This window comes from Balaenoptera physalus, assembly GCF_965194825.1.
Source record: "Balaenoptera physalus genome assembly, chromosome: 2".
Lineage (NCBI taxonomy): Eukaryota > Metazoa > Chordata > Mammalia > Artiodactyla > Balaenopteridae > Balaenoptera > Balaenoptera physalus.
In genome coordinates this window covers 11433429-11459283 of record NC_138883.1, presented here as the reverse complement: position 1 = coordinate 11459283, position 25855 = coordinate 11433429, and the positions used below count along the sequence as shown (strand labels likewise).

The following is a 25855-nucleotide window of genomic DNA, read 5'->3' as shown; positions in this document are numbered from 1 at the left end:
GTCAACTATGTATGTCAACACTGAGTTTGAAAAGCCAGGATACTTGTACAATACAGAGGCTCTTCCTCCTGTCATTTCCCCTCCTAACTCACTAATAATGCCCTCTCCCAATCCTATTTTCCTTGTACTGGTATAACCTGCATCTTAGACTGCATTAGTTTCTGCACTCCTTGGCAATAGAAGGTATAAGAGGAAGGTCAAAATCTGACGATGGCAGAGTCAGAAAAATAAAAATAAGTTGGGGCTTTAGGAAAAGGCCACAACTTAGGCCGTTTTTCTTAGTGTTTCTAAGAGAAAAGGCAACTATAACTGAATCAAAGCAAAATGGGAGTATACACCAAATAGCCCACCACCATAGAGAAAGTTCTATGGACCATTTTTTGTAATGGCTCTGTTTTGCCATCTAACATTGGACGTTTCTTGCAATTGCATCATTGTGTTTAAAAAAAGTCTGAATCTGGTAATTTTTTTAGACTTCGGAAACTTGGAACTGTGCTGTCAAATGATGTGTAAGGAAAATAACTCAATTCTTATCTTTAGAAATTGTCTACTTAAGAGTTAATGTAATCCAGTTTTAAAACCATTTGTTAAAGCCCAACTGTTAGCCAGGCACAGTGCTTGGTGCCTGCACTTCTATGAAGAGGAATAAACGAGCTCAAGTTGAGGAACCCGGACAGAATTTATATGGTTAGTATGTGGCAGAGGCAGGATTAGAACACAGATCTAACCCCATCTAATGGTGTTTATAAAATACCATTAAATTTGGGCACTGTTATTTATCTCCGAACCTCTCTGAGCAAATGGGAGATGACATGAATCAGCATATTTGAAGTGCCTGCTAGGTACACAGCGGCATTTGAAAACTGTAATTCTCTTCTCCCTGGCACTGCATCTTGTATAGCAACAGTGTTCAAAAAAATGTTAACCTGAAATCAAGTATCTCTGTTTCAGAATACACTGCAGGTGCTATCTGCTATCCTCCAAGTGGCCAGAATTCAACATACTCTTTAAATAATATAAATGCTCAGCTCTTTCTTATCCCAGAGAAGTAGTACTGTTGTTCAAAGTTTTGTGTTCATATCCATACTGACCTGAGTATAGCATTTCATCTTTTATCTGATTAATATCTATAAAGTTCAAATTAAATCCAATTGCTTAGATACTGACTGAAATAAACACACAACTTGGGTTGGGGAAAAAAACCAAACCAAACCAATCTTCCTCTATTTCATTTCCCTTCACTGTGGCATCCTTGGAATTTCAGTATTACAGAAAAAAGGTTGTGCTTAGTGTTGAGAAAAGGCTTCTAATTAAACTCCGCATAATTTTAAATAAAAAGGAACAGACATTTGATAGACTTTACTTCAAATAAACTGTATGTATTTAAAAATAACACTTGCTATGACTGCAAAGTGCCTGGTGTACATTTACATTCAAAAAGTCATATAACAAGCCATTATATTTACACTCACTGTCTTCTAAGTATATAAAATAAGGGTGAATAAACACTCTACTTTCAATAGACAAGAAAATGGCAACTCCTTTACAATTTTATTTTCCTTTAATAAAACAGGATAAATAAGAAGTAAAAAGATGTCTAATTTAGAATAAGAATTTCCAAGTTACTTTAACATTTTGAATTATATTTGCATTATTACTGTAAATATGTTTTTATTAGTGAGATTTTAGATACATAATTAGTTCTTTGATCTAAATTATAATTAGCACAAAAGGTAAGATTATACTTGGATTAAACTTTTTTGGCTTCAAAAGATTAATAGCCTTGACTGGCTTCCAAGAATATTCTAAATTCAACTGATATTCTATTTCATATCAATGGACCAACAAAGAGCTGATGAGACAATTTTACTTGAAATTTAACTTAAAACTGCATTTAACAGTACAGAGTTATACATCATTTGGACCACATCTAAATTTACTTTTATAAATAATACTTCATATTTATCTCCTCGACTGAGGCTCACTGCTTTCATTTTATTTGCAACTTCTAGGGTTAAACATTTATTATACCCCTCCCCCCCTTTTAAAAGAAAAAGTTACTCAGTTTTCATAGGTACTAAACATAATTCAAAATATATAACTGAGAGTCTACCAGGAGCAAAGCCCTGTGCTAGGTTTTTTGGGTGATTCAAAGATGACCCAGATTTTGATCTTGTCTTTAGAGAATATAGTTGATACTAGTTGGTAGAGGAAATGAAACAGTTACATAGGTTAATTTCAAAATAAGTCAGAAGATGTAAAAACCTAAAAGAATAATCAAAGTGTTTTAGAAGTTTGCAAGAAGCAGAAAATACTTTTAATTTATAATGCTTAAGACCAAACAAGGGAAGTAGCACGTGAGTTTGGTCTTAAAGACAAGCGTAGAATTTGAACATTTAGTGAACAAAGTCAAAGATATTACAAAACCAAAGAAAAGTGTGAGCAGAGGGTCAGAGGTGAAAGGTTTATAGTTTATATGAAAAACGGTTTAAGTTCTAAAATAAAATGTGCAATTAAATATTTTAAATATTACATGTTACAATTTTGAGTAAGTTTTGTAAGCTACATTTTATTGGGATTAGAGACGTATAACTTGAGTCTTTTGAACTGCCATTCCTGAAACTGAGATTAATTCTTCACCTATGTCACATATTTAACTGAAACCTATATTTACTACTCTGATCTGTTGATAATGGTCTTTAACTTAGCTCCATTGTTCTCTAGGAAGTATATCCAGACTAATCTGCTGAAGAGGAAACAACTACAGACAGAAGCAAAATGAACTGTCAGCTCAACCAAACCGAGACAGAAGGAAGAGTGTCAACATGGGGACAATGGAGAGGATGGGAGGAGGGAGGAATGGATTAGAGTGGGGACAGTTAGTCTTTGCTATTTTGCATTCGTTTCAAGTCACACACTCTTGGAATCTGACCAAGCTGCTAAGGGAAAAAATTAGGTCATTGCTCTCAGTTGTTTCTCTGTTAGATTTTTAATTCAATAAAATATAATCACATGCATTATGACTAAAAATATGGACAATGCATTTCAGAAGCTATTTTGGAACTAAAGTCATAAATTTCATATTCCAAAGATTGAAAAATACAGTTTTGATTAATATGAAAAAATAAATCTGCAGTTTAAAGCATATTACTGTAAAATGTCCTGGACTGGAATATGCAGATGTTGGTGCTAATTCTGGGCTATTTTGTTCTGAGGTCAATGGTTATTTATGACACGGAAACAGAAGTTCTTACTGTAGGCCTGTGGGTTGTTAAAGTTCATGAGAAAACCTACAGTTCTCCTAAAGAGTGGATTTTTACTAAAAAAAAATTATGAATCAATAGTATATTCTCACTGTTCTCACATTTTCAGAGCTGTTTACACAGTGTATGCTAAGGTCATTGTGCAAAGTCAGTGATCAAACACCTGGTCCTTCTTTTGAGGCTCTTCCAATCTAGTCATCTATTTTGGAATTTTATACACTAGTCTTTTTAATATAGGTACTGTTATGAACTAGGCTTCTAAGCTGCAACCACAGAAAACAACTCTAGTCGGCTTAAGCAGAAACGGAATTTATTTGAAAGGATACTGTTAGTACAGAGCTGCTGGGAAAGTTGGAATGCAGGCTCAGAAAACAAACAACAAAGGAAGGCTGCGAGTGAGTACTACATCACAGAAACAGTCCAGTGAGCACCTTGTGCAGCCTTGGGACCCTGGCCAAAACCACTCCTGGACAGCGAATGCCATCATTGGTACCACTGTCGCTGACTTCTCTCCTTTTCCACTAGGTGTTGCTGCTCCTACCCTGCTTCCAGAAAGAATTCTCTACAGTCCCCGATTCTCTGTGCCATCAGCTCTAGATTCAAAAAGCCTAGGTCATGTGCTGAAGCCCTAAACACAGAGAAGGCTGAGAAAGCAAGTATCCGACCTTTTAGGTTTTTACACTGGGAGGTGGGCTCTGCCTTCTATGAAGACCTACACAGTGAGGAATTTCCCAACATTAGGAAGGAGTTCCTTACTCTGGGCAGCTGAAGAAGTCAAATAACTGATATGGGAATACTTGCCTATTCAGGAAAGAATGGCCCACTCAGTACAAAGCCCTCTGTTCTCTGGCAAAGTGCTCTGAAGCAGTCTGAGTGGTGACCTACCCAGGTATTTAAATCTCCAGCTGGCCCACAATTCCCCCACATATGTGTTTAGCCCCATCCGCAAGCGGTTCAGTCCCACCAGGCTTACAGCTGAGGCTCCTCTGAGTTGATGCTTCAATCACTAGTCTGCTGATTTGTTCCTGCAGCTAGGCCACAGTGGCCTCCCACCATCATCCTTGAAAACTGGTTCTCATACTGCTCCCGTGCCTCACCATGCCCAAATTCCTGGGCTTGGGGTTGGAAGAGCTGGTTATGAGTCACAACTTCATCACTTACAAGCTTAGGAAAAGGCCAGTTATTAATCTCTAAGCCCTACTATACTTATAGGTTGTCAAGATAACCAAATGAGAAGGAAAGTAAAAGCCCTGTGTAGACCAAAAGTATAAGCATGATCTCATTAGTTAACAGTCCTGATAGATATGATAAATTCCCCAGTTCTTCAGGATTGTGGCCAATCTAGATCTCTCTGGTTCTTCTGGGTACTGACGTCGTATCTTTATTTTATTATAAAAAATCAGTTTTGTAGTCAAAGCAGTGTATACTCATAATTTAGAAAGTCTTCTACTTAGCAATAAAAAGCTTACTCTAAAAATAAAACCTCCTGCCCTATCTCTCTTCCACACCAGTCCTGCTTCCCAGAGGCAACTACTCTCAGTTTTTTAGTATTTTAGTATCTTCTGGTATTTATCTCTTTCTATTATAATTTTTATAAAATTTTATGAAAATAAACTTTTAGAAATTTTATTAAACTAACATTCAATGTTCAAATTATGATGACTATTTTTTTTTCTTGATGTGGACCATTTTTAAAGTCTTTATTGAATTTGTTACAATATTGCTTCTGTTTTATGTTTTGATTTTTTGGCCACAAGGCATGTGGGATCTTGGCTCTCCCACCAGGGACTCAACCCACACCCCCTGCAGTGGAAGCATGTAACCTTAACTACTGGACCACCAGGGAAGTCCCTATGATGACTATTTAAATACTACTAACTGCTGAGCCAGGCTGTGTACTAGAATTACATTTTCTTCCATATGTAACTTTAAATTTTTCTGGCAAATATTAATTTCCTCTTTTCTCACTTGCTTCATTTTTTATAAATTAACAATAGCTAATTCTTCATAAATGTACCAAAAGATCTGTAACACCTTTTTCAATGTCACTTGTCACTTAATGTTCAAACATTCAGGTAATTGATTTCTTCCTAGATATTTACTTCTTGGAGCCTTTCCTCCTCCTCCGAGTCCAGTCTAGACTAGATGCCCACTACACCGAATATACAGCTCGTACCTAGGATTTTCTTTTCTTCTTTCTGGTGTTAGACCCCATTTACTGGATCCCACACTTCCTTGTTCTTGGTTTACTTCATCATTTAGTGGAACACATCCTTGGTAATTTCCTGAGTAGGGGTACAGGGGAGGTAAGTTTTTCGAGGCAGGACTGAAAAATGCATTTATTTAGCCTGACACTTGATTGACAGTGTGGCTAAGCATAGAATTTTGTGTTTAAAACAATTTTCCATCAGCTCTTTAAAGGCAATATGTAATTCAGTTGTTGCTACCGAAGTGTTCAATACCATTCTGATTCCTATTTCTTGTATGGAAACTGATTCTTTCCTCTCTAAATCATTTCAGAATCTTCTCTTTTTCCCTGGTGTTTTCTAGTGAAAGGGATGAAACTTTTAATATAGAAATCCCTTTTGCTTTGGCAATATTGATTGTATTATTCCTTAGATACTGTCTTCTCTTCCATTTTCTCTAGTATATATTTCTAAAGCCATTATTTAAGATGTTACACTTTCTGGATGAATACTCTAGTTTTCTTATTTGTCTCCACTGTTGTCCATCTCTTTGTTATTTTACTTTCTAGATTTCTTAACTTTCCCTTTCAATCCTTCTATTACAGTTTTCATTTCCAAAAGCTCCTGTTTTTACTTTTATAGCATTCTATTTATGTCTCATTGTTCAATAAAATGCTCTTTTATGTAAGGATATCTTGATTCTACTGATGTTTTCTTCTGCTCCCTTCATTGTCTGTTTCTTCTAGCATTTGTTCTTATTTCTGTCTCAGTTTGGAAGCTTTCCTCAAATGTCCAGGGTTTTTATATTTAAGAATGAGGCAGTAAATACCTACTTGGAAGCTCTTGCAGAAGGAGGCTTGCTGACTGTAGTCTTCTCTGTAGAACCACTGGAAGGTATACTGGCTTTTTCACTGTATAATTTCATCATGAAACCCTAAAACAGGTCTATATGCTCTTGGGCTGTTCACCACTTCTGGAGCCCGATTTATTGCCTTGTATCTGTCCGGGCTTGGACCAGAGCAGGTGAAGGTCAGGGAATGACTTCACCATTTAGTTTGTAGGCTTTCACATAATCCTAGATTTCAACCTTGTGCCTTACCCCCACCCTTCTTTATCATTATTTCCAGATGTGGAATCTCTCTAGTTCACTTCGTTTGAAAATAAACCTCAGGTCTCTTGTGTTTAGAAGGGAATTGAGGGGGCAGAGGTCAGGATTTGCCACATGGCTGCAAGTGATATTAATGCAAGAACAGACAGATGGACCACTGAAACAAAATGAGAAAGTACTAACCCATGTATTCATGGGAGCTTAATAAAGGGTGGCACACAGTAAGTTGAGGCCTCATTACCTGTTAATTCACCTCCTTAACAGTGATTGCCTACTTGTCTGAATAAAACACATTCTCAATGTAGGCCAGGAATACTCCCTTTTATCTACTTGCCAAACCACTTCGGCTGTCTGCCTATATTGCCTCTTTTTATGATGTTATTTTTTTTTTTTTAATTTTTTAAAAGAAATTTATTTATTTATTTAATTTTTGGCTGCGTTGGGTCTTCGTTGCTGTGCGTGGGTTTTCTCTAGTTGTGGCGAGAGGGGGCTACTCTTCGTTACGGTGCGCGGGCTTCTCATTGCGGTGGCACCTCTTGTTGCGGAGCATGGGCTCTCGGCGCGTGGGCTTCAGTAGTTGTGGCACGTGGGCTTCAGTAGTTGTGGCTCGTGGACTCTAGAGCATAGGCTCAGTAGTTGTGGTGCACGGGCTTGGCTGCTCCGCGGCACGTGGGATCTTCCCGGACCAGGGCTCGAACCCGTGACCCCTGCACTGGCAGGCGGATTCTTAACCACTGCGCCACCAGGGAAGCCCTATGATGTTCTTAAAACTATTAAATCACCTCTGCACCTTTAAGGGCATATGCTGTCTCAAGGTCCTAGCCTCCCTTGATAGAATTTGTCTCCTTTTGAAACTGGGCTTTAACTTTTAAAGTTAAATCTAATTTGGAATAAAAGGTAACAGTCATTAATTCATAAACATTTACTGAGTGCCTAGTATGCCCCAGGCACTGGGGGCACAAAGATGAAAACAATATGGTCCTATCCTCAAGTTGCCAGTCTAGTCTCACAGCCTTTCTTAACTGGGAGTCCTCGTCTGAATCATAGAACACAGAAAATTATTTCGGTGACTGTTTTCTTAATTCTCTCCAAAATGGTATGTAACTAGTATCATGCTGGATGCATGGGAGAGATGCTAATTCATTACACATAACAGATGCCTCAGAGGATTAGAGGTTTAATCTGCTTGCAGAACTCTGGCTGAGAGCTGAGTGACAAACAGCCAGATACGACAGTTTGATAAGTGGTATGCATTAACTCACTAGTGATAAAATTATAAGAAAATCTTAACAACAGTAATTACTTAAAAAAAAAAATCTGTAAACTATTCTCAATATGCGGTTTAGTCAATATAATTATAAAATTATTTTTTAAAACTTAAAAAGTTAGTTTTAGAAAAGACTGTGGTAGTGAACAATGTATGTTGTGATGATTATCATTTAGCAGCTAACATTTATTGAATGCTTACTATGTACTGGGCACTATTCAGATCACTTAACATATATTATTTCCTTTAATCCTCATAAACCTACCTTACAGCATTACTATTCTTATTTTACAAATGAGAAAACAGGGGCTTAGAGAGATGACTTATAAGGTCAAACGAGTTAAAACACAATAGTAAAGGATTCAAATCCAGCCTGTCTGGTACCAGAGCCTGAGGTCTTAGGCTTTATGATATTAAATCCCTCTCCAAGTGACTAAATATTCTCCTTCCCATGGGAATAGGTAAAAATTACCTTGAAGTTATGGTCTGCTATAAACCCTAGTATGAACAGTATAATGGGTATGGGAGAAAGATAAGGCCTACATGGTGTGCGAAAAACAAAACACCAAATAACCCAAACTCTATATTTTGAATAATGAAAGGAAACAGAGAGTCATGTACACCCAAATTTAAGGGAATATTTGTTTGCTTGTTTTAAGTAACCAAAATTAAGGTTCTGCAAGGAGTGTTGTTTTATAGCTTTAAATGTGCTCCAAAAAATACAATTTCTAGCTAAATTATATATATAAAAAATTTAACTCACTTAACATAAAAGAACTCTAGATCAAGTATTAGCCAAGATCCGAGAACTGGCTCACCATTTTACTTTCCATTAAAAACTTAACAGCAACAAAACAAAAAAACATTAAGGGATGCTTTCCCATTTTTAAAAACAGTAAAGTATACACAGTACATTTTGGTTTCTTATTATTTAAACTTGTCAAAAAAGTAAAGCCATTTTGAGAAAATAGAGATTATTATATCTTTTTGGTAATGTTGCAACCTTTAAATTTTTCTGTAGAGGAATTTTCTGACAAATATGGTTTTACAGAATGAAAGAATGGTAGGTCAAGCTGCTAGGTTACTTTTGTGACATATTTTCCTATATTCTGATGTCTAATAGTCTACTATTACTAATAATTTTTGTTTTAAACCAGTAAGAAAATATTTTAATGACATTTTGATTATGGTAATAAAACAAAATTAGTACTGTTACTACACAGGTAATGGTAAAATAAGATTTTAAAAGATTCTTTATGTAACAGAAATCTAAACTTTTTCACTCATGTTTATAACGTCTTCTGATAATCTCTCTTTTTGTCACTGACGTTGTTATTTAACTGGGGCTTTTATTTTTATTTCTCAAAGTCTTATTAATTTGTTGATTTAGCCATACATTTTTTTCAAGTTAGAAAAATGTGCTTAGCTTTCCTTATTTAAATTAATGTCTTTTACCCAAACCATTAACATTCTCTTCTAATTGGCAACTTGTAGTGTTCTTTTAGCAAACACTCATCAGCTAAATTTCACAAGTAGTTTCATGTCATATAGCTTGTTTTCTTTTAATATACAGCCATAGAAAGCTAAGAGTGCATTCTGTCAAGCCAGCAAATTCCCTTTGCTCTCCCATGGAAGATCTCTTTCCAGCTCTGAAATGTTAAGATTCTAACGTTTACCAACAGATATACAATTATTTTAATGTAATTTTCATGTATTTATTTGCCTGTAACACAAAAAATGTGCCATTCTAACTTAGTTTTAGTTTAAATTAAATGAAGGCACGAGTCTAAGCACTAACTCTGCCTTATGCCCTGTAAACTGTTGCTTGAGGTACAAGTTGAACTTGAAAATATATAGAATATTTTAAAATTTAAGTCAGAAACCTTGCCCAATTCTTTGATTCAATTAATTTGTATCCAAATGGGACTATCTTCATTTCTGTAATTAACTTTCATTCTTATTCTAAATATTTAAGAATCAATAAGGCACTGGTGTAAATATGAGAATCTAAGTCACCTAAGGAGTCTTAGATCAAGAATAACCTTGAAATCTGGGAAACAGGGCTAGCTCAAAGCTCAAGAGCAGACAGGGTGTAGGTGGGTGGTAGCTGGGTAATTATATATTCCCACACCTATCATCTTACACTAGGGAAGAAAGAGCCTCAAGTCTCATCTATTGCTTAGTCATTAGTTTTGAATGCTTGGTTTTAATACCAAATGAAGAGCCACATTAACACTAACCCGCATTCTGTCTCAGATGTCATAACTACAGATTTGAAAAACTGACCCTGTTACATCCCAGACACTGAAATCATGGAACATATTGGTTGTGTTTTCAATTTGGAAGACAAATATGTCATTCTAGAGATCAAGATTAAAAATCAGAATTTCATACCTTGTGCAAGCATGTTAAATTCCAAGAACAGTGCTATGTGGTAAAGTTCCATGGCTTCTTCTGCCCTAGTCATGTTTGGCTTCCCTGCGACGAGAGCCTGAACTTCACTGAGACTCCCCACAGAGGGGCTACAGTGCAAAACGGAGAGGTCCACCACGTCAGTATACATACAGTGTAATATAACTTTCGCATATTTTTTTGGTATAATGGACTCATCTAATATAATTCTTGTGGGAGTCCTTAAAGTTCGGTCTGTGATTTCTTCACCCGTCCGTATCCTCCTTTGTAATAAATTTCGAAAAAATGGGGACCGTGCTGAAATTATAGCCTTATGAGCTTTGAGCTCTTCATCTAAACAGTTCTGATTTCCACCAAAAGCTTCAACCAGTTCAGAGTCTGAAGAAAAACTAAGGACGACATCATAATAACACATGTAATCAAAGAGTCCACGCATATCTACATCAAGGGAATTTGGTGTTCCAAATTCTTCACTAAGCTGAACGAGGATATCAACATTTTGAAACCTTGAGTCCTCCATTCCAAACTCTCCCGTATAAAGGTAGTGTAACAACGCAGAAAACATGGGCATATCTATACCAGCTGTACTGATGTCCATTATGATCTCTGCCCCATACTCGGGTGAGGAAGAAAGTAGTGTTTTAAAAAATGGACATCTTGCCGCCAAAATGGCACGATGAACAGGAAAACAAGTTTCTTGAAATATTAAGTCTACATCAGTACAATACTTGTACTCATAAAGATCGGCCATATCTTTCTGCAACGTCCGGGCTTCTGGTCTAGCCAAACTGGCTTGTAGAGAAAGCTCCTTTAAGGCTGAAGTTCCCTCATATTCCTCCACTAATGCATTGACATCTCGAACATCCCACCCAGAGAGGAGTTCTCGCATCTGCTTGGCGTGATCAGCAGACCTATTAGATTTTCGACGCTTGATAAACTTCTTCTTGAGAGTGGCAAGGCCAGAGGTTCTCTTTTTTTTGTCTTGTGGTTTCTCATGGCCATGGTCAAGGCTATATAATTTTGATTCACAACCATAGCCTTGCTGAGAATAGGATGATGTCCCTAAGAAGGAAATTAAACAAATGAAAACTTGTCTCTTTTTTCGTGACAGTGATTTTCAACATTCAATTTAATACGCATTTTGTGCTAAAAATATTTACAGACATTTCTGAACCATTCAAATAAAACTGATTTCTGTTTTCATAAAGGAAGACTGAAGAGTTCAAATAACTCATTTTTATATTAAATAAAGAATAGGGACTAACAAAGCAGATTATTAATTGTAAAAAAATGCTGCATTTGTATGGGCAAAAGAAATGGACCAAGACACAAGAAACATTTTGCTATTTCCACACCAATGGAGAGTCCCAGTTTTCCTAGGGTAACTGGCAATTATGGTTAAGACAACCAAAGAAAAGCTCAACCGTGCTGTAGCAGCTTGCTTAGGATAAAAATCATATAAGCCAGATTTACATTTGATGGGAAAAAATCTGGATGCTACAGAATTATTATCTGTAATAACCTTTTCCATAGCTTAATCCTTTTTTAATCCAAAAAGACCACCGAAAACCCGATTCTATTTATATTCACAAAAGAAAATGAAATTAGAAAAACTGAAACAGTTACCTATGAAAGTCTGTTGGGCTTGAGAATTTCCCCCTACCCTCGGGGAGCATGAATGAGGATAGCTAGATGCATTAGCACCCATTTTCTTCAGTCACTCAGGCATTCCATCTGCTGGTTCTTCAGAGTATAATCCCAGAGGCCTTTACGAACTTTCAACCCTGGATCCAGTAGCCTCTTTTCATCCATTTCTTGATATGAAACAGAAATAATTTTATTCATTTTTTCAAATGTATCTCAAATTGTACAGTTAAAAAAAAAAGCAAGCTACTGAAAACTGCTTTTATTTGCAAATAATGACATGCTGTCAAATTCACATGTGAAAATTTCAGAAAATGTAAACAAATAGTTGAACTATGAATCAGTGCTATCTGCAATCTTGAGCCATAAAAGGTACCAATTATATACTTTCTAAGAAAGTAAAAAGTAACATATCAGACTTATTTAAATATAGTTACAGAAAGAATATTTCAAATCACAGGGAAAAGTATTTAGACTAAAAAGAAACTTCTCAAAAAATTTTTTTACTCCTTAGAAGCAACCACCAGTCAATATAATCTAACATTCTAAGCAATTTACAAACACTTAAGAGGTGTTTGATACTAGTAGTGCAAATGCATGTATATTGATGCAGACATACAGAGAACAGATAGTTGAATGGTTTGTTGTTTTTCTACCTTAGATAAAATTGTTTAAATTGATCCTTAATCTGTGTAATTAGGCATTTTACTGAAAGAGGGGGAAGGAAAGGTGGACAGTTCAAACTAAATTATTTTTAGGCTACTTGTTCTATAGCAATTTTGAGAGAAGTTATAATAAGTACAGTGAGGAGACACAAGGAAAAACAAAAACTTTTATCTCTCCTCTCCATAAAGCCCTGAAATAAAAACACTACTTTCTTTTACCTGATATTATGAGTTAACAGGGACAGGGTAGTACCAGTTTAAGAGATAATTTTAACAATTATAGAATAAATTCTACATCACGGAACCTTAACTCTCAGAGCTGCAAGCAGAAGATATAAGCGCAAAGAGAAGAAATTCTCTGAGTGTTAACAGGAATGCTTCAAAATATTTATACCATACAGATATATAAAATTTATTTGACCAAAAGCAATAATGGCTTAAGAGAAAACACAATTTAAAATCTATTATTGGAACTGTTAGGAAACCAACCAGTAGGCAGTCAATCTGGCCTCATAACGAAGGATGAAACGTTTTAACAAATAAGAGTTAAACACACACACACACACATCACAAAAAACCTGCTGGAAAACAGAACTATGTCAAGATTCATGGAATTTATTTTCATCTCTGTTACACAGTGTAACATTAGGAATTCAAGTTTAAGAAAATCACTCAACATTTGTGCTTTCCTTCAATCTTTTCCTACTATAAATATGTGGAAATTTGTTTATCTAAGCATAGAATTATCTACCTATAGTGTTCAAGAGAAAACTGGGAAACTTTCTACTAATTAGATATTATGCAAAGTAGCAGTAACTTCAATCAAATCGTATGCTCACATGAGCAAATTTAATTTCCTATTTGAAATTTACCTACCTACCCTAGGAGAACACAGCACATTACAGACTTTTTACTTCAGTGCACGTTACTGATGCACGGCAGCAAGAGATGTGACAGTACGTTCTGGTTTTTTTTTTTAGATTTTTAAGAAATATTTATTTTATTTATTATTATTATTTTTGGCTGCATTGGGTCTTCATTGCTGCACACGGGCCTTCTCTAGTTGCAGCGAGCAGGGGCTACTCTTCGTTGTGCTGTGCTGGCTTCTCGTTGCGGTGGCTTCTCTTGTTGCGGAGCACGGGCTCTAGGTGCGCGGGCTTCAGTAGTTGTGGCACGAGGGCTCAGTAGTTGTGGCTTGCGGGCTCTAGAGAGCAGGCTCAGTAGTTGTAGCGCACAGGTTTAGTTGCTCCATGGCATGTGGGATCTTCCCGGACCAGGGCTTGAACCCGTGTCCCCTGCATTGGCAGGCAGATTCTTAACCACTGTGCCACCAGGGAAGCCCGACAGTACATTCTGTTAAGAACTACCCAGCAAGGAATCCAGAGGGTTTAATCAAGAAAATTACTTCTTCCAGAAAAGTCAGTTTTCTTAAAGGCTGATGCTCAGTGTACGTAAATTCACAGTTTTCTATTCTTAAATATTAAAAATGTAGAAAAAGCAATTTTTTGGTAATTCACTTTGAATGTTGTCAACTTTCATAAAACGGAAACTAAATGTGCCTGTGTTAATTTCAGTTCAAACTTTAAAAAACAGTAAGTCTAAGTAATAAATCTTAGGTTTCAAATTGAGCTCCTTAAAAAGTTTCAAGGTCCTATCAGGCATTTTTACTGGTTCTTTAAAAGAAAATAGGGTCTCTAAAAAACAATACAAATCAACTTATTTACAAACCAGATACAGACGCACAGACACAGAAAACAAACTTATGGTTACCAAAGGGGAAAAGGGAAGGGGAGGGATAAGGGATTAACAAATACACACCACTATATATAAAATAGATAAACAACAAGGATTTACTGTATATCACAGGAAACTATATTCAGTATCTTGTAATAACCTATAATGGAAAAGAAACTGAAGATGTACACCTGAAACTAACACAATATTGTAAATCAACCATAGTTAAATATTTAAAAAAAAAAAAAAGGAAAAGAAAATAGGATCCTGGAAAGCCAAGTCTGTGGCCTCATTTACAGGTCAAATCCTATTCTCAGTCACTAAAGATTTGTATTTAAAACATAAAAACAGCATAGGCAATCCTTTCTCAAAAAAAGTTTGAAATATATTAAGAAAAATCCAGAATAAAAACATGCAAAATAAAAGCCTTTACCAAAATGAGAAAAAAAAAAAGATTAAAAAGATGAGCTTTAAATCTGGAAGTAATGGTGGATGGTGGAAAGTGCTGATAAAGTGTTTCTAAAGTGTCACTCTACGAAGTGAGAGAGTGTCATGGACATATATACACTACCAAATGTAAAATAGATAGCTGTGGGAAGCAGCTGCATTGCACAGGGAGATCAGCTCGGTGCTTTGTGATCACCTAGAGGGGTGGGATGGGGAGGGTGGGAGGGAGACGCAAGAGGGAGGAGATATGGGGATGTATGTTTATGTATAACTGATTCACTTTGTTATACAGCAGAAACTAACACACCATTGTAAAGCAATTATACTCCAATAAAGATGTTAAAAAAATAAATAATAAAGTGTCACTCTAATGGTAGTCCTCGTCTCACTTCCTTCTTTAAGGAAGGAAGTCCCATTCTTCCAACTTCAATTCTTGAAGTTCCATGTTGCTTCATTTTTTGTTGTTGTTCTGTTTTGCTTTTTGATTTCTAATGACTGCAGAGTAAACCCGCTAACATAGCACAAAGTATGCTGTCGAAACAAACCAAGGAAGAATGGAGGCTTGCTTCCAGATGAAGAAAAGTCAGAGCATCTATAGAAGTGGACAGAGTTAACTGTTCTCACTTTGTCACATAAATGCGCGCACACACATATACGAGAACTATCTTCATCTGAGAATTTTGTACAGTTTGCAGGGACACCAAACATTATTACATTGGTCTGTTTGAGATTTAAACCATGCCAAAAATGCCTTAAAAAAATCTCAATTTTGTGATGAGCACAATTAGATATTCTAAAGCAACCATAAAAGGGTTAGAAGACATCACCAGACCCACTGAAGACACAAGAACACCTAGCAAGCACTAGAGAAGCCACAGCTGAGATACAGATGCTTGGCCATTTGCCACTATAATTAGCACCACCGGGACAGCTGGGGTCTCACTCTGGTGAAGTGGCTTCAAATAAAAATGTCTTTGGGACTTAGGGACAGAGTCTCTTCCCGGTAGCTGCTAGTCAATGGAAATCCCCCCTTCAAGATGAACTGATTTGGGTGACATTAATATCTTCTACTAGAGCTCTAATACTAAAATAAACATAGGCCTTGGAAAGACTTGGTGGGAGAATCTTTTCTGGATCAGATACAACCCTTAAGTCCACCCTGTGTCCCCAATTCCAAATCCTGGGGGTAACCCTAAGTTACTAAAGCTGTATCTCTCAAAATTCTCAGAGAACAATTTATTTCTTAGGTAACCAAAACCTCATGCCAAATGGAACACAGTATGACGTTATTTATTTCTTAATCAAATCCACTGCCTTTAAATGCTGGAAGTGACAGTCAGTCACAGTCTCACCTCTCCAGGGATGTTTTCATTCCAGGCAAGCTTTGTCTGTCTCCTACATGGAACAAGATGAAATCTAATCTTTGGATGATATGACAGGAAAGGAAAGGGAAAGAGAGGGCCTATGGGATTGGGAGAGGCCCAGAGGATGCAAATAGCCCTAGAGAGCTCATAAACCCTTTTCCTAGAATCACCTTTCTGGGGGAGCTCCTTCTGTTAATAGTTGACATGACCAATCTCAATCAGAGGATCCAACTGGCTTAAAATAAGCTTCAGTGATTGTAGTAGACCCAACTAAGGGAGAAAAATCATGCTGAATGCAACAGAGAGAATTAACAACCCTATGAAAAAAGTTTCAAAACCAAAAATCAACCTCTCTCTCCTCCCCAAATCCCTAGGCTAGCATTTCCAAACAGTTTTCGCAGTGTTTGGAAAATGCAGTATTAAACAAAGCTTTACTTTTCTTTACTTCAGAACTTTTTAGCATCTTTAAAGTGGTAAGGGGCATTGTGAACCTCCAAGAGGAAGTATTCAGCATAATCTAAAGGAGGCCCTTTGCCCCACAGAGCATTAAAAGAATGGACTTGCAGAACACACTTTAGAAAACTCTGACCTTTGCATAAAAATACTTGTTACACTTTAGGCAGTAGAGAGAACAATGAGTGTCAGGTATCTGGGATAGAGTTCTCCCTCTTGTCACTAATTTACCACTTACACAGGATAAGCTACATTTAACTTCTATGAGTCTCAGTTTTTATAAACCTAAACTGAAATGTATGGATTGCAACATCTATAAATTATGTCAAAATAGGGTTCCTAAAATTCGTTGAAGCTGTAATACTTATTGATTTGGAAAATGAGGATGGGGAGGGGGGTTACTTCTATATTAAACGTTAGTGTACAGAGAAAAAAAAGGCAATTGGACTTTGGAATTTAAACATGCTTTCCACTTAGTCTGATTTTTATGGATAATTATAGAAGAACAGGAATGTGGGACATATGTGAATATGAAAAACAATTATAATTAAAAAGAAATGCAAAACCATAGTAATATTTCACTTCTGTCAAATCTAAGGTGACCACATCATTCAAATCATATCATTCAAATCAGGATGGCTTGAGAGTGAAAAGGGGTACAGCCCAGGCCTAATGAGGCAAAGTGGGATGAATGATCAGTTCTATAGCCAAATCTCACATTTCCAGAGCAGCCAGAAATAAAGCTTAAAAAGAAAAAAAAAAAAGAAAAAAACTAAGTTAAAAGAATATAACTTCGTATGCCCATTCTCATTACCCAAACATGTTTTACTTAACATAACAACTAACATTTATTGAGGGTTTACTATATGCCAGACTCTGTTCTTAGAGCCTTTATATGTATTAAACCCATTTAATTCTCCAAATACTCCTCCCCGCTTTTTTAAACTGATGAGTCTGAGAGGTTAGTAACTTGGCTAAAGTCACAGATATTGTAACCTTCAGTTCTATCCTTGGACACCTAATAAGAACAACAAAACAAAAAGAGACTGTGAACAGTAAATCAAAAGCAGTCAGCAAGAGACCTTTGCCTTTTGAAGGCATCTTCAAATAGATGAGATCAGAATGAGAGTTTAGAAAGCCACCAACTAGGCTCATATGTCTCTCTAGGGCCATCTAACACAGAGGCAGATGACCTCCACCCAGTACCACAAACCCTATTCATTCCAGTGACACAGAACAAGAATGTTTATGATAGCAGCAACTCACTGAGGTGAAATTATGTTCCATTAAACATACTTATTAAGGCAGAGAAGTCAGACTCATGGAGCTGAAAGGGACTTCAATTTTATTTTGGCCAACCTCGTTTTTGAAAGTGAATTAATTATAAACCCACAGAATGGGGGAAAATATTTGCAAATCATATATCTGATAAGGGATTAATATCCAGAATATACAGAGATTTCCTACAACTCAACAACAAAAAAACCTGATTAGAAAATGGGATAAGGACTTGAATAGACATTTTTCCAAAGAAGATATATGACTAGCCAAATAAGCACACAAAAAGACAACATCACTAATCATTAGGGAAATGCAAATCAAAACGGCAATGAGATACCACCTCAAACCTATTAGGATGGCTATTATCAATGAAACAGAAAATAACAAATGTTGGGCAAGGATGTGGAGAGCTGGAAACTTCAGGCACTGCTGTGCACTGTGGAAATGGCTACTGTGGCAAACAGTACAGAAGTTCCTCAAAATATTAAAAACAGATTTACCATATGATCCAGCAATTTAACTTCTGGCTATATACCCAAAAGAACTAAAAGCAGGGTCTCAAAGACATATTTGTACACCCATGTCCATAGTAGCATTATTCACAGCAGCTAAAACGTGGCAGCAACCCAAATGTCCATCAACTGATGAAAAGCAAAATATGGTATGTATATACAATGGAATATTATTCAGGCTTAAAAAGGAAGGAAATTCTGATACATGCTACAAACATGGATGAACTTTAAAGACATTATGCTGTGAAATGTCAGTTACAAAAAGACAAATACTGTATGAGTCCACTTACATGAGGCAATTAAAGTAGTAAAAATCATAGAGACAGAAAACAGAATGGTAGTGTCCACGGGCTGGAGGCGGGAGGAAGGGAATGCGGAGTTAGTGTTTAATGGGTAGAGAGTTTCAGTTTTGAAAGATGAAGAGAGATGGGTGGTGGTGACAGATGAACAACAGTATGTACGCACAACAATATGTAATACCATTGAATTGTACACTTACAAATGGTTAAGACGGTAAATTTTATGTTCTATTTTACCACAATTTAAAGTCTGAAAAAATTTACAAACATTGCCATCAAAAAACTATTGTCATCAGAAAATATACATTTGTGAAGCTTTATGGCTAAGGTTAAAAATTCACTTATCTAAGGAAATCTCTTCCAGGTAAAGTAAAATAGATTAGTTATTATTATATTTCTCTTCAAGCATCACAGAGCTCATTTGAAAAAATATTTAGACAGGCAAAATCCTTCCATTTCAGGAATGTTTCATTTTATCACCCATTAATAATATATATATAAATATTTCAACATCAAATGAAATAAACAGTATTTTATAAAATTATAACGTTTGCCAGAAATAATGTAGTACATTTTAATTTTTATATTTAGAAAAAATGTTATTTGCTCTTTCATATTTATGTATTTCTGATTTTAAACTGTAGCATGAAAAATTTCAAAAATATACATAAGGGAATAGTATACAAGCCCTTAAGCCTCCATCACCCACCGTGATTCCAGAATTATCAAAGTCGTATGTATGTATGTATGTATCTGTCTATCTCTCTATTTATTTATTTATTTATTTTGGCTGTGCCGGATCTTCGTTGCGGCATGCATGTGGGATCTATCTCCCCGACCAGGGATGGAACCCGGGGAGTGTGGAGTCTTACCCACTGGACCACCAGGGAAGTCCCCAAAGTCATTTTAGTTTATATTAAATGCTTAAATTTGACGTGTAAAGCTTATGGCTAGAATTTAAATGTTTGTTATCAGCTTCACAGAAATAAAAATCTGAAGAGATACCTGTAAATTGTGATTTAATTACCATAACATCCATCAGTTATTGAGTACTGAGCAGTTTACATGAATTAACTCCTTTAATAGTCTCAATAATGTGAGGTACAGGTCTATTATTATCCCCACTTTACATAAGCAGAGACTTGGGAGGTCAGGTAAAGCAAGCATGGAAGGCTTAGTTACTTACCCAAGGTCACAGAGCTAGTAAGTTGCAGAATCAGGCTTTGCATTCAGGCTCTTTATGTATCAATATCCATGAACAATGTTACCTTTCAATTTTTTTTCCCCTAAATGTTTGAAGGAAAATTTCCAGAGCAAATATAGTTCCAATCCAGAAACCGGACGTGAGTACACACCTGACAGTGTTACTTTTGGCACTTAAAAGGATCTCTCATATAAAGCAAAAAATGACTTAACTGAAAGTACAGCTTATGAAATCATAGCAAGAGTGCCTTTCTGGATATTTATAGCTACACTACATGTTCCTTGATGGCAAGATGAGGAACATTTTTTATGCTTGGTCATCCATCCATCCACCCACCCATCCAACCACCCAATTCTGAGCACCTGCCATGTGCTAATAAGCACTTTTGATAGGCCTAGGAATACAGGCCTATCAGTGACTGCATCCTAAGTAGCATTTCTTATGAAATTAAAAAGACTACTGATCTGGCTTCCTAGTTTAGAGCCAGACCTTCAAGAATTAATAGCAACGCATCAAGTAAAAAAGGAAAGGTCATTTAAGGTAGAAGAAATAGAATGAATAAATAGGAATACTTCCCATCCCAGTCTGCATCCAACTCTCAGTTCTCATAACCCCAATCCTCGATTATCTACCAATCCTGCAGCATAATTACTTACATTTCCTCTGAACTATTAAGTTTCCCAGGGTAGGTCTTCAGCTTATTTATCTTATTAGAATCCTTACCATCCACCACAGAACACAAAGTATACACACATTTGAGTGAATAAATGTTTGCTATTATCATGAATGTGGATCAATAATGTGTTTAAGGCCTAGGGAGTACATATGTTTGAGTGTATGAGTAGCAGTTGGATCAAAAAGCCTCAAATCCCATACTAAGGTATGGCCCTTTATTCAGAACAATGGGGGAACTACTGGAGCAAAGCACAGAATAGTAGGAGAGAAGCACCATGACATTTGTGTCTTAGGAAGACTACGAGATGGCCTGAATGCAGAAGACACTTGACGCAGACTTTTTAGCGGATTCTCGCTGCAGTCCAGGCAAGTGTTAATAAGGATCTGGCTTTTCATATCTCTAAAATGGGGATAATACCAAAAGGTTGGTTTAAGAACTAAATAAGATAATATGGACTGACATTGGAAAGCAGAAGTAGCCCACCACAAGATAAGGGCTCTCATGTGAGGGGCCGGGCCTTGTGCCAGGACTGATCTGGCCTGGACTGCAATACATCTTACAGAGGTTAAGGTATTCTGAAAGACTCAGTTTCTAGACATTTAAAGCTGAGGATCAATTCCTGGAAATTGGTGGGTGAAGGACCTATGTGGCTACCCTGTGAAGACTCTTACTCCACCACCTTTACCTCAGAGCTCATACTCAAAATGCTTCACCTGGACCTAAAACCTCAGAATAAGATCCTTCTGAAGTAATGGGTGGAAAATGAGAACAGAGGGCTGAAATGGTTGCTCCCAGAGGAAAGCCTGATCCTCAGCCCCTGAGCCTTGCTTGTCCCCTTGCCTGGGTCTCTGGCAGAGGTTAAGTGAGACCCAATGGGGCAGCGTGGGCCACAGCAGCGACACCCACAGCAGCTGCTGCAGGAGCTGCTTGGCCCAGCTATCCCCAACACCAAAGCCTATGTTGTCTTCTCCTAGCAACTATATTCCCCCAAACTGAGGCCGCTCTAGAAGCAGCAGGATAAATTTTCTCTAACAGGTAGGAAAAAGGGCCTATAAACAGAGGGTGGAAAATTATTATGAGGCCCTCCAAGATAGACTGTAGAACTTGCTCAATCAACTGTTATGGTAAATGGTGCCATTTGGAACTTCTGTGTTCATGATAGGAAGACTAGTTTTGAGCCAGGAACACAATATTTTAGTGAATAAATGAAATCACTGTCCTAATTGGGGACAATTAGACAAAGGAGCTCTGGAAGATATGGAGAAGGCAATGACAAATCTGAGTCTAGATTTGAATCTACAGAGGATTTGCAGAGAGAACTATAGCTGAAATCAGAGAACACATTCAAAGCAACTGAATTTAAAAGAAAAACATGGAATTTCTCATAAACTTCACTCAAAAAAAGACAAAAGACAAAAAGACAAAAAATTCAGATTTTCTGACCCAACTTAGCAAATGTTAAAAAAAAAAAAAAAAAAAATACAAGAGCGCATTTCTTGTTAATGAGTTTCTGTGGGCTCCACGGGAAGAGCTGGAGAAGAAAACATGCTGGTGAACCTGACAGTAAGCCTGAGACTACGGCTGCACATGGAGAAGAGAAGAATAAAGAACAAAACAGAAACATGAATACAAACACTCAAAGGTATCTTCATCCAGGGCAGTCTTCATAAGGACATCAAATGCCAAACGAAAACTACTAGATCATCAAGGGAATAGTAATGTGAATGGTCCCTGAATTATTCAAGTTCTTATAAATGGGAAGATAATAACGGTTTAGGAGCTGGAGCTAATTCTGTACTAAAATTCTATTTTTCCTCACATCACTCAGAGTAAGAGAGTCCAAATAAATACGGGGGGAAAACCCACTAGTTTAAATTTTCAGCAAAGAGCAAGCTATATATAATGTGGCATTAGCCTTAACAATAGCCACTCACTCCATTCTAATAGGCTTCTGCCCATCAGAATACCTCTAATACTTACAGAATCTTTGTTGGGATGTCAAATGAAGATGTGTTTCTCCTTCTAAAATTCTCCTGAAGTCCTCAGTTAGAAAGAATGTTGTAGACAGAAGTCCTAGTGAAAGAAGTATCTGTGGGCTTGATTATGAGTATGCTTTAAGAAACTTCCGTTATGAAGGACCTTCTTACAGAGACAACAACAATGCCTCTTAGGTAAAACAAGAAGTAGAAAATCAGACAAAACTCTTCCCCTCGTAAGGATTTTATGAGGCCTTTCTTGGAACTATGATAAAATATTTTCCTCTTTCTTTCCTCAACCCCACTGCTTATCCTGTGCACCTACTTGTTGTAGCAGAAACACTGGACAAGGATATTATAGTCCAAATATATCAGACTGGAACAGATATTCTAGGTCCTATTTATGCAATACAAGTCTACATCTTAAAACACTTTTAAGATGTTTTGCATTTGTTTAGGACATCTATAACAAAAATTAAGATAACCCAGATGAAGTCCTTATTACAGAACACTTAGTAAATGCTCACCTAATTGGTGAGGGTGGTGGTGGAGAGGAAGAAGGGAATGATGATGAGGTCTACTCTGCATGACCGGGTGGTTAGCCATGCTGTGAACCAAGAAGAAACACAGGACCAGCAATTTGTGGGTGAATTGGGAGTAATAAGGATAATGGGCTAGAGGTCCCAGAAAGACATACCAAGGAAGAAATAATGCAAACAGAGAATACATAAAAAAAGAAATCTAAAAACAAGAGTTTCCTAATATAGTTGGCCTTCTGTATCTGCATGTTCTGCATCCGCAAGTTCTACATCCACAGATTCAACCAACTACAGATGGAAAATATTCAGAAAAAAAAAATTCCAGAAAGTTCCAAAAAGCAAAACTTGAATTTGACACATGCTCTCAACTATTTACATAGCATTTATATTATATTAGGTATTATAAGTAATCCAGAGATGATTTGAAGGATATGGGAGGATATGTGTATGTTATACGCAAGTACTATGCCGTTTTACGTAAGGGACTTGAGCCTCCACAGATTTTGGTATCTGTGGTGATACTGGAACCAATCCCGCTTGGATATCGAGGGATGACTATAATATTTTCATAGTTCTAGAGGTAACACTCAGATATACATTATAATACGGCATTACCTCAATATGATAATTCATCTACTTCTGATTGACGATATTATTTATAAATGTCCTATCAATGTTTGCAAAAGATAAATGGAGAGTCTCAAAAGTAACAATGCTTATTCCTTGACGTCCAAAGTCATTTCTGGAATAACTTGGCATTACTGCACAGCACATGGGGAAACAAAGGTGATATCCAAGCTTTCTTCCAATCCTTAACGTGCCTGAGCCTATGATTTCTCCCAGTAGTATTTGTATTATTGTCATATATACTATCAGTAAGATACCTTGGATATTAAAGTATTTTATTAGCTAAGATTTTTTTTTTTGGCCACAACTCGCAGCACGCAGGATCTCAGTTCCCCAACCAGGGATTGAACCTGCGCCTCCTGCAGTGGAAGCTCAGAGCCTTAACCACTGGACCGCCAGGGAAGTCCCTATTAGCTAAGATTTTTAGAGATCACTTCCTGAAACTGAGACTCTCTTTATCAGTTGTTTCATTTCTTTCTTCTCTGAACAGAAGATAAGAGCCTTTGGGTTCACTGTGCCAAGGAAACTACACCTCAGAGGAAGACGGTACATCCTCTATGTGGTAATCATCAGTGAAACGTCTTGTCAGCCACAATATCTTCCCAGCATCTCCCACCCCACAAATAGATATATAATATTTTTGAAAATCTTTAACAGAATATACAAATCAATTTCCCTAACATTTTTTCCATCTTTATTTTTCTCTTACTTTTCTTTCCAATGAGATACCTTAAACCAATCCATTTCCTCATATGGGTACTGGGTACTGGTTGAGATAGATCTTCATTTAACTTCTGAGTTGTCTCCTTTAAAAGCTCCCACCTTGGGACCTGCTATTCCCTTCATCTGGAACACTTTTCCACAAAGTCTTCGCATGGTTCACTCTCTCACTTTATTCAGGCCTTTGCTCAAATGCCATCTCCTCAAAGATGCCTTCCCTAATCATCGTCTAAAAACAACATCCTGTCCCATCCCATCATTCTCTATCCCCTTTCTTCACTTTATTTTTCTTTGTAGCACTTTTCAGCACTTGAAATTACTGAATATATACTTGTTTGCTTAACTGTCTCATGCTACAATGTAAGCTCCACTTACACTGAGCCAGAACTTCATTTATTTGACACGAAATCCTCAGCACATAGAACAGTGCCTAGCATATAGGAAGTATTGAGCTGAAAACAGCTGAATGAAATCAGTTTTTAAAAAAATAACCATTTAATAAGGAAAGACTTGTTTGTAATCATTCTTTGAGCTCTTCAGTCCAAAAATTGTTTCTCAGGATCCATATTCCACATATACAGCCTAAGCCTCTTACAAGAGTGTGATTTTAAAACTGCACTACTTCTTGGGAGTAAAAAAAACATTTCTCAGGGAAAAAAAAAAGTATAGATCACAGTGTGCATACAGCCTCAAATATGACTCTGTTGAGATGTTTCAAAATATATAAACAGTATTGTTTAAAAAAAAAAGCACCATGATCCATCAAAAAATTAAATGTAAAAACAAAAAAAAATAAATGTAGAATTACCATGTGATCCAGCAATTCCACCTCTGGCTATATAACCCCCCCAAAGAAAACAGGGGCTCAAACAGGGTGGTACACCCAAAAGGTGGAATCAAACTAAATGTCCATCGACAGACAAACGGATGAACAAAGTATGGTATATATGTACAGTGGGATATTCAGCCTTAAAAATGAAGGAAATTCTGGGGCTTCCCTGGTGGCGCAGTGGTTGAGAGTCTGCCTGCTAATGCAGGGGACACGGGTTCGAGCCCTGGTCTGGGAAGATCCCACATGCCACGGAGCAACTAGGCCCGTGAGCCACAATTACTGAGCCTGCGCGTCTGGAGCCTGTGCTCTGCAACAAGAGAGGCCACGATAATGAGAGGCCCGCACATCGCGATGAAGAGTGGCCCCCACTTGCTGCAACCAGAGAAAGCCCTCGCACAGAAACGAAGACCCAACACAGCCATAAATAAATAATAAATATATAAATAAACCCAAAGTTTTAAAAAAAAAACAAAACTGAAAATACAGTATGAATTCAACTTAAAAAAAAAAAAAGTTTCTGGATTGTGGATTATACTCCATAAATATCAAACCCCTTAGCATTCAAACACCAAAGACAAATATGACTATGCCTCTGTATTTTCACTCCTTCCAATCTATCACTTATTTTTTCCTCCTGTGCAGGAGA

The 25855-nt window shown here is 36.9% G+C and overlaps 1 protein-coding gene across 4 annotated transcripts in view; it reads right to left on the bottom strand.

Annotated features, from left to right (window-relative positions):
• The window catches only part of BTBD7 (BTB domain containing 7), an 84297-nt gene that overhangs the window by 38482 nt on the left and 19960 nt on the right, over positions 1-25855 (bottom strand). For 3 of the 4 annotated variants that reach the window (XM_082451225.1, XM_082451228.1, XM_082451226.1), the window contains exons 2-3: positions 11863-12050; positions 10219-11298 (exon numbers count right to left, since the gene is read on the bottom strand). The exons of the other annotated variant lie outside the window; for it this stretch is intronic. In XM_082451225.1, coding sequence (XP_082307351.1) covers positions 10219-11298; positions 11863-11944 — 1162 coding nt within the window. In that variant the 5' untranslated portion in view covers positions 11945-12050. The remainder of the gene's footprint in view (positions 1-10218; positions 11299-11862; positions 12051-25855) is intronic. 4 annotated transcript variants of the gene reach the window in all.